The following is a 15,367-nucleotide window of genomic DNA, read 5'->3' as shown; positions in this document are numbered from 1 at the left end:
AACAAAACAACGAAAAAAAAAAGCATTACCTGTCTCAATCATTCTAATGATATATATTCACTTGATTCATCCTCAACCTGAAGGAAATACATATAGTCAATTAACAAATTATTCACAAAATATTTAATGAATACATTTGCTTCAAAACATACTTACTTTTGTTAAAACTTCATGCATTGGATCACCATCATTCTTTACCCAATTACCCAAACAAACCAAAGCTTTAACTGTTTTTGGCATCAATGAACTACGACTATCATTAACAATTCGACCTCCTGTACTGAAAGCTTTTTCTGAAGCAGCAGAAGTTATTGGAATTGACAACAGATCACGTGCCATTTGTGAAAGAATTCGATACTTAGATTCCTTATCCTTCCACCATTGCAAAATATTGAAAGAATCTTCATCACCATTATCATCATGCTTAATCAATCCATCCTCCAAATATGTGTCTATCTCAGATTTGGTGACCTGAAAAACAACATTCTCAGCTTTACCTAAGAACTTAAAAAATAACTTCCTTCCACCATGTGGGGTGTCTTGACTCTCTCGACCTTGAATACTAGAGGAAGTAGTTGAAGCAGTAGAAATATTGACATCCACTTCATTTCTTTGAATGTAACTTTCATAAACATCTTGTAAAGATTGTTTTATCATTTGCATTTGTTCTTCCCTTTCTTCTCTTGATTGGTAAATTCTTGAAAAGACAAATTCTGATAATGTGAGTTTCACGCGTGGATCTAATATGGATGCAATAACCATTAACAAGTTACAAGATTTCCAATATTTATCAAATTTCTCCTTCATTTTCACTGCCATTGCCTTCATAAACCCACCTTCATTTTCAACCTTTTCCTGCAATATTTCTTGAACTCTCCAAATTTCAAGAAAATATAAGTTTGCTGTTGCATAAGATGACCCAGAAAATAAGGTGGACACATCATAGAAAACATGAAGAAAATCACATATCACTGCTATTTTTTCCCAATCCTTAGGTACAAGCAACCATACAAAACCTGGGTCTTCCATGCTATATCTTGCAAAAGCATCTTTATATGCAAGAGCTGTTTCCAACATAAAATATGTTGAATTCCATCGAGTTGGTACATCTAACACTAACTTCTTTGTCGTTGAAAGATCCAACTCTCTACCTGCAGCTGCAAAACCATGGAGTCTTGAAGGTGACACTTTGATATATTTAACTGCATCTGTAATGCTAATAATTTCATTTTTAATGGCACTCAACCCATCTTTTACCATCAGATTTAAAATATGTGCACAACATCGCACATGAAAAAATTTACCTCCATAATACAAGTTGATGCCACTTTTTTCCATGTTCTCTTTTAATTTTCTAACAAGAACATCGTTTGATGAAGCGTTGTCAACTGTAATGGATATTATTTTTTTTAATCTCCCACTCTGCAAGATGCTTAGCAATTACATTTGCTAAAACTAACCCAGTATGAGGTGGCTCAACTTCGGTAAAGTTGATGATACGTTGTTGCATATTCCACTCTTTATCAATAAAATGTGTTGTTAATGCCATATATCCAAGTTGTTGGTTTGACGTCCACATATCTGTAGTCAAAGCAATCTTATCAACAACCTTCAAGACAAGAAACATTTTTTTCTTTTCATCTTCATATAATTTCATAACATCTCTTTTAACTGTCGTTCAACTGGCACCCAATTAGGAAAACCAAGCCTATGAAGGAATCTAAACCAACAATTATCCACTATGAAAAAGCATGTTCTCCGGTTGCCACTAGTTTTGCAATTATGTCTCTTATTGCTTGAGTATCGATGTTGGAACCCATTTCCATAAGCTTCTTCGTGACATCTGAAGTATTTCCAGATTTAAAACTTAAAATTGTTTGCTTTTTGTTAGCAAGACGTGTCAAACATTTGTGTCTTCTCATTGATGATGTAGATCCTCCTGCACTTATCTAAAATAGTGTGCTGCAGTACTTACATTTTCCTTTTTTGGTACCATTTATAATGACCTCGTCGAAATCATTCCATATTGATGAAGTCTTTGACCTTGATCTTTTTGCATCACTTATACGTACTTCAGGAGCATCTATTGAAACTCCTTCATTTTCAGTGTCTTGCGATCCATAGGAGTTTCATTAGAGGAATGTACTCCCATTGGGACATCATCTGAACTCTTTCTCGAATCACATACTTGTTTGCCCTTATCAATGATATTTCTTCCTAAATTTGTCATTCTTCAAACTAGTGTTTTTGCCTCCTGCTCAAGCTATTCTCCTATTTGAACATGAAATTTAACAGAAACATATTACAATTTAAGGGAATACCAACAGAAGACATCCTTACAATTTAAGGGAATACCAAAATAAGACATCCTTACACAGACAGAAGACATCCTTACACAGAATACCAAAAAAAACTACTTCATCATTGGGATAAATATCACCCAACAGTCCAACACAACTATGAGAACAATATTTATAATTCAGAAGCCATGTGAACTAGCAACCAACTAATATTTATCATTTACAAATATGTGATTTATCATTAAGTAGTATATATATATATTGATTTATTTAGAAAACATAGTAGAAAATCAGTTGACCTATCAGAATTTCATATTTATCTCAAGCTTCTTTTACACAAATTAAGAACTAGCTGCATGCAGCAATAGATACACAAATTAACAAATATTGAAACACACATAATATATCCAATAGCAGCAACAAAATAGCATTTAGTATACCAGAGTGACATGTCCTAAGTCCTAATATTGAAACGCATAATATTGAAACAACATGCAAATCAGTAGCACTGTAGACATTAAATCAGTAGTGCAGACATAAGAAAGAGACATACTTTAACTGAATTTCCCACCAGGTTGGTGATTATCTGTCAAAATCTTCCTGGATCACCAATCAGAATTTCTGGGACCTTGTCTGATACAAATACACCTAGCTATCATCGCCAAATGATTACAAACTATATGAGAAACAAGACAAGAAATAACACAAACATAGTGCATGAGCATGACACTAACATAGAAGAAAAAACAGAACACGGTGGCTCCCATGGGTTCAATATATAACAAAAAAGGGCATAGACCACTAGTTCTATGTCCAACTGCAACAAAAAAAAAAAAGCCATTTGAAAAAGAAAGTCCACTTTATTCAAGTAAGGGATTGGAAAATCAATTCCAGCCTAGACCAGACGCAGTAGCACTACATACAAATGCATCAAGTGATGTTTTAAAACACCTGCTGCACAAATTTGCAAATGAAGTCATTTAGAACAATTATCAAACATCTCCAAATTCTGTTCAGTGATGAGTGATGTATGTTAGTATGTAGTTAAAACTTAAAAGTGTTAGACTGGACTAGGTGGCAGCCACCCAAAAATGCCTAAGCAGTAAGCAGGGTGCAGCTGGATGGATTTGACAGAACATATGAAAAAAAAAAAGAGAAAGAAAAAAATACATACAAATGAACAGATCACAAAATTATGAATGGCTACTCTTCCCACAAAAAACATCTACAACATTTCATAAGATACTTTAACTTACAGAATGAAACAAAAAACTAACATGTCATACACATATGCATAATATTGTTTCCAAAAGGAGGAAAATATGATGGTTTCTACTGCCATTTTATTGAGAAACTTCTTTTGGCAACATTTTCAAAATATCATGCTATTTTTCCAAATGATATCGTTTAGGAAATAAAGATACAATATTCTCAACATTGGTCACCATTTTGCAAACAGGTTTAAGTTAATCAGTTCTGACATAAAGCCTGTAAAAAATCAAATATTGTATTCATCTATTATGTGGATTTAAGCAACAATATCATTACTAACCTTTCTAGATAGAACTTTTAGAATATCCACCCTCTCATGCTTTGAAGGAAAATCACAGAAAAGAAGTCGATCAAGTCTTCTAGGACGCAGAAGTGCAGCATCAAGCAGGTCTGGCCGACTGCCAAAATGTGCACAAAAATGAAACTTAAGTTGCTAGCACATGAGCATAGAAATAGCGATTGAACATTGGTGAATCCGAAGCATAAATTAGATAGACAAAAGGGTTAGTTTGACACCATAATTCTAATCTATGGAAACCAAGATCAAGATAGCATTGTTCCCATGATTTTCTGTTTGTCAATCTAATCTACGGAAACCAAGAGCAAGATAGCATTGCAAATTGCTAAATGGTAATGTTGCTGGACGGATTTGACATAACAATTGCTTGGAGAAATCTTGGAAAAAAAAAACACATACAAATGAATAGGGTGCAGCTGGACGGATTTTGAAAAGGGGAAAAGTGGTGATTTTGAAATTCCTCCACCTCAAACAATACACTAGAAGATATAAATAGCATAACAGTATATAAATCAGTAAAAGAAGGAAAGAACAGGAGGAAGAAGTAGAGAAAGGAAGAAAAGAAAAAAAAGTAAGAATATGCACGTAATATAATATGCACTTGTGTATGTGAGAAAGAGAGAGACAGGTAGGGGCTCGAAGGAAGGTACCTGAAAGAACGTTGATCAAAGCAGCAGCCAGCAGGTCACCAGAAGGACGACAGGTCTCTGGAACAGCTACAGAACACTAGAGAAGGGGAGAATGGCCCATCAAACATGGGTTTAGACATTACGAGTCATAGGCGCAACCAAGAAAGATAGAGAGACAGAAACAGAGAGAGAGAGAAAGAGGGCGAGATAGATGGCAGAGCCACACCTGGAACAACAACAATGGAGAAGCTGGTCGAAGGAGGAGAAGGACGTCGCAGAAGCAGGTTGACACCAGAGAAATGGGACACCTCCGGCGCAGGATGCGCTGCCTTTCAGTTGGATATCACTGACTCACTGAAGAAGTAGAGAGGCGGAGACTGGAGAGCACAATGACGCAGGGCAGCAGGAGCGCAGAGCATAGGCAGAGAAGAAGCACAAGTAGTGAAGCAAGGCGGGAGCACAGGCAGAGGAGGAGAAGCCGGAGACATCGAGAGAGGGAGAGTCGGAGTCGGAGAAAGGGAGAACGAAAAGAAACCCTAGAACACAAAAAAAAACCCTTTCCTGTTCCAGCCTGAGAAGTGAGAAGAAGTGAGACACTGAGACAGCTGAACCGGTTTTTTTTTAAACCGTTATGTTAATCGAGCCGAGTCGAGCTTTAACGAGTCCGCTAGAGTGAACTCGAGCTCGACTCAAATAGTTAAACAAGTTGACTCGTGAACTCAAGCTCGACTCGTTTAACTAATGAAGCAGTTTGTTTATACTTACGAGTCGAGCTTAAACGAGTCGAGCTCGAGTAGCTCAACTCGTTGTGCACCCCGTGTTCTCTCCCTGTCTCTTCTTTCTTCGCCTCCTCCCTCTCTCGCCGTTCTCTGTCCATCTCCCCCTCTATCCCAAGCATTCACTGTCCAGTCCCTCTCTCTCCCACAAGCTCTCACTTCCCCTCTTTCCCGCACTATCTCCCTCCTTCTCAACTCTCTCCTATTGTTCCCTATTTCCCTCCAGCTATGTTGCCCCTTATCAATTTTTCTCCCTCTCTGTTTTGAGTCTTCTCTCACTCACAATGTCTCTTACCTTCAGTCAAACACTCTCTCGGCACTCTCCCTCTCACCTGTTTTGTTTTCGCACCTGATTGTTGTCTCTCCTAACCATGCGTGTCAAAATCAGCTGAACCACCTCCTCATGACCGGATGCCATCTTCTAACAATAGGCTCTCTTTTTTTATCTCTCATTTGCTAATTCTCACTCTATTTAGTGTTGTTTGATCAGATTGCAGCTTGGGGAGCCGTTTTTCTCCTCATAACAGTGAATGGAAGGCTTTGGAGGCGATGATAACATCTAATTTTAGCTGCTTGGGAATCAGTCAAGCACTTGAGGTGGCTGCTAGGAACACTATAGCAGTTAGGACTCTAAGAGTGGGGTGAGCAAAGCCTAATTGAGCCTAAATTGTCTAATGTCTTCTATTAGCACATGTATAATTATTATTTAAACATGTTAAATTCAAGAATAATTGATTTAGAATGCATGTTAGAGACTTTGCTATATTGAGAAATGTCTAGGACTATTTTGGAAGGATAAAGATCTATGTGTTAATTATCTTTTTAGCATGATGGGTTATTTTTTGAAGCGGTTAGGAAGCATGGTAGAGATTTGATGTTGTTGAGAAGGTTTAGAACCACTTTAGCGACCTTGTGATGTATGCTTTTGTTGAGGTGCATATCGCGTTACTTATTGGGAAAAGAATACGTTAGTTGGAAAGGCGTTGGGAAGGTGTTACTTATTGACTATATGTGTAGCCCTTGTATGAAGGCGTTGGGATGTATGGGTGCACTCATGAAGTGAACCAACCTCATGTGCCAACCAGTCATTTTGTGAATATGTTTTCATAATGATAAGTTAATAAAAATAGTAGATGAGAGGCCAATGGTTATGACAATTTGTTTAGGAGATGTCCCGCCCTCATTGCTCGTCTCGCATGCTCAGAGCACAGGCAGAGCAAGGCTCCAGGATATTGTTGTGTGATGTACTTGAAGCATTGGGCTCCCGCCTTCCCAACCTAGTTGTCATAAGGAAGGCTGAGTAATTCTTCTTGGAATTCACATATCCATGGATGATTGCTCTACCGTTGCAGCATGAATAGATCCATATCGTTTCGAGCCACCACGGGGGTTGTCTCCCGACTGTAGGTCATCCATGGGTTGCATGTGTTTGTATTTGCACCTACATGAACTAAAGCTAATGTAAATAAAATGATTGTAAATGAAAATAATGTGAATGAAGTGAATATGCATGAAGTGAATGTGATTATTAAATGTGTTAATTGTGGCCTTTGAACAGTCTTTACTTGTTGTGGTATATGTAAGGGGCTTCCATGACAAGTCATGTGACTGCTTGCTTCTATCATGACATAATAGTGTTTTGTTTTCGTATTTGTTATATCATAGAGTTGAGCCTTTACCTTAGAAGGCTTGGGATTTATCTGGTTTGTTACCATACTACAAAGGCTAAGCCTTCTATTGTTTTCTTTTTTTAGGTTTTGACAGACTGAGGCAGCAGGTTGATCAGATGGCACAACTCACATCCTACGGGAAAGATTTTGGGTCTATTGTAGTGTCGGCGCGTCATGTTTTGGGTCTCATTGATGTCTTATTTTGTTAGACATCAATGTTGTTGTTTGGGGACAATCTGTATCGCTTTGGAATATGAAATGATTTTGTATAAACTAAAATTTATTACATAATGAAAAGTTTGCCCCATTGTCTTTTGATTTGTATAGATCATTTTGAATCGTTATGTAGTTGCACCTCAACATTTTATGTTTTTAACAAAAAAAAAAGTTATTTGGGGGTCAAAGTGTTGGGGTTGACAGCTTTGATATCAGAGCTATGAAAAAACTCTGTTATGGATGTGTGCTAAAGTCTATATGTAAGTCATGTTGTCCAAGTATGCGCTACTTGATTGAGCTCTTATTGTAGTTTTGTTTTTCACTGTAATATGTAAGTATACGATGGATTGATGTTTTGATGATTGTGGTGATGCAACTTTGTGATTGGACTTGACCGACTTGTCATAGCCCTTGTTTGAGAATGAGGGTCCTTGGTTGTACAAATGGAGTACCAAAGTTGAAGTAAGAAGTAAGGTGGACAGGCTACAAAGACACAAAGAGAGTCAAGTTCGGCCCATTTAGATGCACATACCCCGCTGGATGATAGTATGTCAAGGTAACTGTTCGCCCAGACTATTATGGGTGCCCAAACCCCACCAATACAAACCCCACCTATGGATCAGTAGACTATAATGTTGATGACCTTGCAGACGCTAATCTCCCTAGTACATTCGATGGTCAGTAATCAGAGGAGCCATGCATCTTCTACAAGGGACACCACTGCACCACTTATGAAGAAGATAACTTTGGTGTTGTTCAAACAATTTATGTCGATGCAGCCGCCTATCTTTACAGGAAATGGCAACCCAAATGCAGCAGAGGAGTGGATTGAAGAGGTAGAGTGCATCTTTGTGTTTCTCAAGATGTCAGAAGGAGATAAAGTAAACTATGGTTCGTATTTGTTGAAAGGTGTTGCCAAACAGTGGTGGCAACTGACCTGTGAGATTCAGTTTACAGGCCAACAGTCGATCTCATAGAAGCAGTTCAAATATTCGTTCTTCAACATTTACTTCCTAGCACATGCTAGAAACAAAAAGATGCAAGAGTTTCTTGAGTTGCAATAAAACTATATGAGCTTGGAAAAGCATGTTACTAAGTATCGACACTTGGAGGTGTATTGCCCACATCTCTATACCACAGCAGAGCAAACAAGTTTGTGCATAGATTGCGTGACGGGCTGTAAAACAAGGTGACATCTAGTAGGCCTCACGATTTAGATGAGGCGGTCACCATGGCTAGACACATAGAAGAGGATTAGGCTAAGACTCAGAGGGACCATCACAAGAAGACAAGCCAACACACACACGATGGGCGGATGCAGGCCAAACACTACAACTTTGCAGGCAGGACAAAGCCTTATAGAAAGCGGGTTGATAGAACATTCAGGCAAAACAGGCCTACATGCAATGACACTATACAGGGGGCAATGACTACCTCGACTCTATTGAGGTGCCCTACTTGCTCGCGTGTGCACCCTAGGAAGCTGTACTATCGAGAGACAAGAGCGTGTTTACACTATGGAAGGATGAGACGCTTCATCAAAGGTTGCCCCACAATGTGAGACAAGGAGTTGAAGAAGCCTGAGGCCAGTCCTTCTAGTGCACAAAAGACGACTGGACGTGTCTGTGTGACTACCGTAGAGGAGTTTCAAGCACACACTAAAGGTACATTACTTGTTGGTTCTCACATTACTATAGTGTTGTTTGATGCAAGGGTGACTCATTCTTTCATATCTAGTCGATTTGCCACTTCACTAGAATTGTCGGCTAAAATGATGCCATATGTCTTGAAAATGGTCTTGAAAGTGGTCAGCCCTATGCATGTTCAAGATTCATGTAGCCAATATCTACTTGATGTAGACATAGAGATTCATCAATATCACTTACCTACAACTCAGGAAACTCTTGAAAGTTGCTGTAAACGAGTTTATCGAGCCTTAGACTTGAGCTCGAGCTGAACAAAAAACTTTTGAGTCAAGCTCGAGTTACTTCCATCGAGCCATTCTCGAGCTCGAGCCGAGCTCGAGATTTCATTAGTCAAGCTGAGCTCGAGCTGGCTGAACTCGGGCTCAACTGGGCTCGTGTTCACCTCTACCAGCATAGTTGATGATCATAAGTCTTAGTAGATTCAATGTTATTCTGGGCATGGATTGGCCATATATGCATTATGACAATATAGGTTGTAGATAGAAGCATATACAATTGTTGATTCATGAGATGCAACCAATGTAATTCCAAGCTTGAAAAGCCACGAACTGATAAGATAATGGTGTTTGCACTAAAGGTTAAACAGTTGTTAGAAAAAGGGACTGTTGCATTCTTGGTCAATGTGTTGACCAGTGAGATTGAGCCGATGAAGTTAGAGGATGTTGCCATCGTGAGTGGATATCCTGGTGTGTTTCTTGAACAGCTATCGAGTTTGCCCCAACACAGGACATTGAATTCAAGATAGAGTTGTTACCAGGGACAGCTCCTATTTCTAAGGCACCATACCGTATGACACCAACAGAGTTAGAAGAATTGAAGAAGCAATTACATGAGCTCTTAGATAAGGGCTTCATTTGACCCAACGTGTCACCTTGGGGAGTACATGTATTGTTTGTTAAGAAGAAAGATGGAATGTTGCGCTTATATATAAATTACCACATGTTGAATCAAGTCACTATCAAGAATAAGTATCTGCTTCCTAGAATGAAGACTTGGTTGATCAACTTAAGAATGCAAAGGTATTCTCCGAAATTGATATAAGGATAGGTTATCATCAACTTTTCATATGAGAGAAATAAGTTTCTAAGACTGCCTTTCGAACTAAATATGTGCACTATGAATTCAGGGTCATGCCTTTTGGGTTGAACAATGTTTCTGCAACATTTATGGACCTCATGAATTGGCTTTTCCGAAACTGCTTAGATTGATTTGTTATAGTTTTTGTAGATAATATTTTGGTGTACTAAGATAGTGACACAGAGCACAGAGACCATTTAAGGAGTGTGTTGGGGATTTTGCGTAAGCATAAGTTGTATACCAAGTATTCAAAATGCAAATTTTGGCTAGAGAATGTAAACTTCCTTGATCATGTGATATCAAAAAATAGAGTTTCCAATGATCCTACTAAGGTGTCGGCAGTACAGGACTAGAGGATGCCACGCAACGTAACTGAGGTTAGAAGCTTTCTAAGATTGGCAGGATAACATTGCAAGTTTATACAACACTTTTCAAAAATAGCTACAACCATGACTAAGCTATTGAGAAAATGAGTTAAGTTTGTTTAGAATAAGGAGTGTGAAAAGAGTTTCCAAAATCTAAAGGTCAAGCTTACCACCACACCTCTTTTGATGTTTCCATCGGGTAATTCAGGATTTGTTATACATACCAATGCATCGAGAATCAGTTATGGTTGTGTATTGATGTAACATGGTCATGTAGTGGCTTATATATCTAGACAGTTGAAAACACATGAGAAACATTATCCCACTCGTGATTTGGAATTGAAAGCGGTAGTATTCGCACTAAAGATATGAAGACACTATCTCTACATGTCAGTGTTTGAGGTGTTTACGAACCACAAGTCATTGAAGTACATATTCTTTCAAAAGGATCTCAATCTGAGGCAAGAAGTATGGATTGAATACTTAAAAGATTATGATTTCAAAATATCATATCATCAAAGAAAAATGAATGTGGTGGCTGATGCTTTAAGCAGACATGCTAATGCAACAATATGCAATATGATGAATCACTCTTAAACAATGTTGCAAGACGTGACAACTTAGTAGTCTCACTTATGTGATGAAAACAGAACAACAATGACTGCCTTGATATGATATCCTTTGTTGGAGGAGCTTATCTTGAAGCAAAAGAAAGATCCTGATTTTGCTAAAAAAAGAAAGAAAGTAAGAAGACAGATTCTTCTTGGTATGAAGAAGAAGGTGGTTCATTGTGGTTTTGACAAAGATTGTAGGTTCCTAGAGATGAAGAGGTGAAGCGTCAATTGCTTAATAAAGCTCACAAATCCAAATTTTTCATGCACTTTGGCAGTACATAGATGTTTCAGGACATGAAATGAAATTATTGGTGGCCGGGAATGAAACACGAAATTGCATAATATGTGGAAAAATGCTTTGTTTGCTAGCAGGTCAAAGTTGAACATCAACGGCCAGGAGGCTTAAAAATGGGAGGACATTACGATGGATTTCATGGTTAGTTTGCCACACACTAGGAGACAACATGATGCCATGTGGGTGATTATTTACTGACTTCTAAAATATGCTCATTTTCTACCAATTAGAATAATTCAGACATTGGAATGTCTTGCAGAGTTATATATTCACGAGATAGTGAGATTGTATGGAGTGACAAAATCTATTATTGCGGATCAAGATCTACGTTTTACTTCTATGTTTTGGGGGCAATTGCAAAAGACATTGGGTGTCCAGCTTAAGTTGAGCACAACATTCCACCCCCAAACTAATGGACAATCTAAGAGAACCATTCAGACCATAGAGGACATGTTACGTGCATGCGCTTTAGACTAGAAAGAAAAATGAGAAAAACATATGAAATTAGCAGAGTTTGCATATAATAACAGATATCACTCTAGTATGGGAATGACACCTTTTGAGGCCTTGTATTCGAGGCCATGCAGATCACCAACTTGTTGACTCAAATTGGGTGATGGCAAGATCAAAAACCCTTTGGTATTGCAGCATCACACCGACCAAGTAAAATTGATAAGAAAAAGTCTATTGGCAACTCAAAGTAGATAGAAGAGTTATGCCAACATTGGACATAGAAAATTGGCTTTTAATGTTGGTGATCATGTGTTTTTCAAAAGTTCACCTACTAAAGACATTTTTCGATTTGGTATTAAGGAAAAATTGAGCCCAAGGTTCATTAAACCTTTTGAGATATTAGAGAAAGTTGAAGATGTACCATACAAATTGGCATATCACTTAATTTGAGTCATGTTCCTGACATTTTTTATGTTTCTATGCTTGGAAAGTTATGTGTTGGATCCTATACATGTGATTGACTTTCAAGGTATTCAGGTGCAAGATGATTTGATGTTGAAAGAAAAACCTATTAGAATTGTGGATCAAAGAGAGCAAGTGTTTCGCACTAAGAGAATTCCTCTATTAAAAGTGGAATGGCAATGCCATGGGTTGAAGGAGAGCACATGGGAGCTCGAGGCTGATATGTGAAAGAAGTATTCACACCTATTCTTGCATTGAGATATGATCTAAATTTTGATAATGAAATTTTATTTAAGGAGGGTATGATCTAACTTTGGCGAGTGGGGTAGATCGGTTGGATCAGGGACCAAACTCGAACCCAAACCCCACTTGCACGGTGAGGAGAAGCCAGACGTTGGGGCTCTCCCTCTCTGTCTTCTCGTTGGTTCGATTGTGAGAGACGTTGGTGGCGGAAGAAGGGCAGCGGTGATGAAGGTGAAGGGTGCGACGAAGGTGAAGGGCGGAGGTGGCGGCGGAGCACAACTGAGCAATGTTGTTCCCTCTTTGCCTCTTCTATTTTCTTCTTCTTTCTTGCCCTCTATCGCTGTTTTTCTCCCCCTTGTCATTCTCTATCAGTCTCCCCCTGTCCGAGTTCTCTTCTGCAAGCTCTCACCCCCTCTTGTGTTCTCTCCCTGTCTCTTCTTTCTTCTCCTCCTCCCTATCTCACCATTCTCTATCCATCTTCCCCTTTGTCCCGAGCGTTCACTGTTCAGTCCCTCTCTCTCCCGCAAGCTCTCACTTCTTCGTTTGTTTCTCTCACATTTTCTCTGCTCATTTTCTCTCCCACACTATCTCCCTCCTTTGCAACTCTTTCTTGCTATTCCCTATTTTCCTTGAGCCGTGTCACCCCATATAGATTTTTCTCCCTCTCTGTTTTGAGTCTCCTGTCACTCGCAATGTCTCTTACCTTTAGACGAACACTCTCTTGGCACTCTCCCTCTCACCTTTTTTTCCCCACACCCGATTGCTGTCTCTCCTAACCGTGCATGTCAAAATCAAAAGAACCACCTCTTTCTCACAACCAGATGCCCTCTTCTAATGACAAACTTATGTTTTGATCTCTCATTTGCTAATTCTCACTCTATTTAGTGTCATTTGATCGAATTGTAGCTTGGAGACACGTCTTTCTCCTCATAACAGTGACTAGAAGGCTTTGGAGGTGACGACAACATTTAATTTTAGTCGCTTCGGAATCAGTCAAGCACTTGAGGTGGCTGCTGGGAACACTACAACAGTTAGGACTCTAAGAGTGGGGTAAGTAAAGCCTAATCGAGCCTAAATTGTATAATATTTTTTGTTAGCGCATGTATAATTATTATTTGAGCATGCTAGATTCAAGATTGAATGATTTAGAATGCATGTTAGAGACTTTGCTATATTGGGAAAGGTCTAGGACTATTTTAGAAGGATAAAGATCTACGTATATAATTATCTTTTTAGCATGACTGGTTGTTTTTTGAAGCAGTTAGGAAGCATGATAGAGATTTGATGCTGTTGAGAATGCTTAGAATCGTTTTAGCGAACTTGTGACATATGCTTTTGTTGAGGTGCTATTGCATTACTTGATGGAAAAGAATATGGTAGTTGGGAAGGACACCTCAACTATGAAAACAAATGAGAAATGTATTGGTGATAGGTTGAATCGAAAGCTCGGAGTTTAAATCGTTTCATCACAACCTCAAAGATTTGGGAAGAAGCCTATTGGAAGTGTTATGGGCCAATACTACCTTTCGGCACCCTCTTAAGGTGATGATGTACGCCTCAATGATCTTATTTCTTAGTTGTATAGATTGTAAAGCGAAACAAGTAGAAATCTTATCGCTTGATTATGTTTTTAGGTACACCGGACACGTCAAGTAGACATTGAGCGGCAAGATTTGAAGTTCGAGGTGATTTTGGGTATGTTTGGCCACACGCGATAGGTGTGGTGACATTCTAGGCAAATCTCTAGCTGGGGTCAACTTTAGAATACATGCCTTTTAGAATCATTGTATCCTATGATTATGATGTGATTGAATTATGAGATTGGTTTTGTATTTAAAATTATTATGTAATTGCATGTGCATGTAAGCAATTATAACTGCTTAGGGAAGATTATGCAGGGTATCAAGTCGAGTATCTTCTCGACCCTAATTGTGCATTAAAAAGTATTATAGAATGATAATTGCATAGGATAGCTATGAACCAATCACGGATCGAGACTACTCTCTATGGTTTGGCTAAGTTTTGTAAGATGTGATTAATGTGTTTGATTGAAGTAAATGTTGCAATATTTTTCATATGCATTGCCATGGGTATGATGCAATTGAAGGAATTTGAAGGGTAAATATACCCGTAAAGTTATGACGACTAGCTAAGAGTATTGACTATATGTGTAGCCCTCGTGTGGATGTGTTTGGAGGTATGGATGCACTCGTGAAGTGAACCAACCTCATATGCTAGCCGGTCATTTTGTAAATGTGTTTTCATAATGATAAGTTAATAAAGAATAATAGATGAGAGGCCAGTGAGTCATGACAATGTTTATGAGAGAGTCTCACCCTCACCGCTGGTCTTGCCTACTCGAAGCGCAGACGCTGCAAGGCCCCAAGATATCATTGTGTAATGTGCTTGGAGCATTGGGCTCCCGCTTTCTCAATTGGGTGTCCTAGGAAAGGCTGAGTAACTCTCTTTGAATTTCACGCATTCATGGATAATTTCTCTATCGCTGCAACATGAGTGGATCCGTATCGTTTCAGACCACCATGAGGTTGTCACTTGACTATAGGTCACCCATGGTGTGCACAAGCCTGTGTTTGCACCTACAAGAATTGTCAATTAACTAAAACTAATGTAAATGAAATTATTGCAAATGTAAAGAATGTGAATGAAGTGAATGTGATTATTAAATGTGTTAATTATGGCCTTTGAGTGGTCTCTACCTGTTGTGGTATATGTGAGGGGCTTCCATGACAAGTCATGTGACTATATGCTCCTATCATGACATGATAGTGTTTTGTTTTCATATTTGTTATATCCCATATTTGAGCCATTACCTTAGAAGGTTAGGGATTTATATGGTTTGTTGTCATACTTTGAAGGCTAAGCCTTTTGTTGTTTTCCTTTTTTAGGTTTTAACGGACCCGAGGCAGCAGATTGATCAGATGGTTCAACTCACATCCTATTGGGGAGATTTTGGGTCTATTGTAGCTCTAA

At 38.6% G+C, this 15,367-nt stretch overlaps 1 protein-coding gene across 1 annotated transcript; it reads right to left on the bottom strand.

Annotated features, from left to right (window-relative positions):
- Positions 1-141: 141 nt before the first annotated feature.
- On the bottom strand, positions 142-1,260 carry LOC116250009 (zinc finger BED domain-containing protein RICESLEEPER 2-like). The gene has a single exon (XM_031623328.1). The coding sequence runs from the start codon at positions 1,258-1,260 to the stop codon at positions 142-144; it is 1,119 nt and encodes a 372-aa protein (XP_031479188.1).
- Positions 1,261-15,367: the final 14,107 nt, after the last annotated feature.

Source organism: Nymphaea colorata, chromosome 3 (assembly GCF_008831285.2).
Source record: "Nymphaea colorata isolate Beijing-Zhang1983 chromosome 3, ASM883128v2, whole genome shotgun sequence".
NCBI classification, from domain to species: domain Eukaryota; kingdom Viridiplantae; phylum Streptophyta; class Magnoliopsida; order Nymphaeales; family Nymphaeaceae; genus Nymphaea; species Nymphaea colorata.
This window is presented reverse-complemented; position numbering and strand designations above follow the sequence as displayed.

Excerpts from the sequence above, each read along its gene's own strand:
- LOC116250009 (XM_031623328.1), bottom strand. The coding sequence starts at position 1,260 with ATGGTAAAAGATGGGTTGAGTGCCATTAAAAATGAAATTATTAGCATT.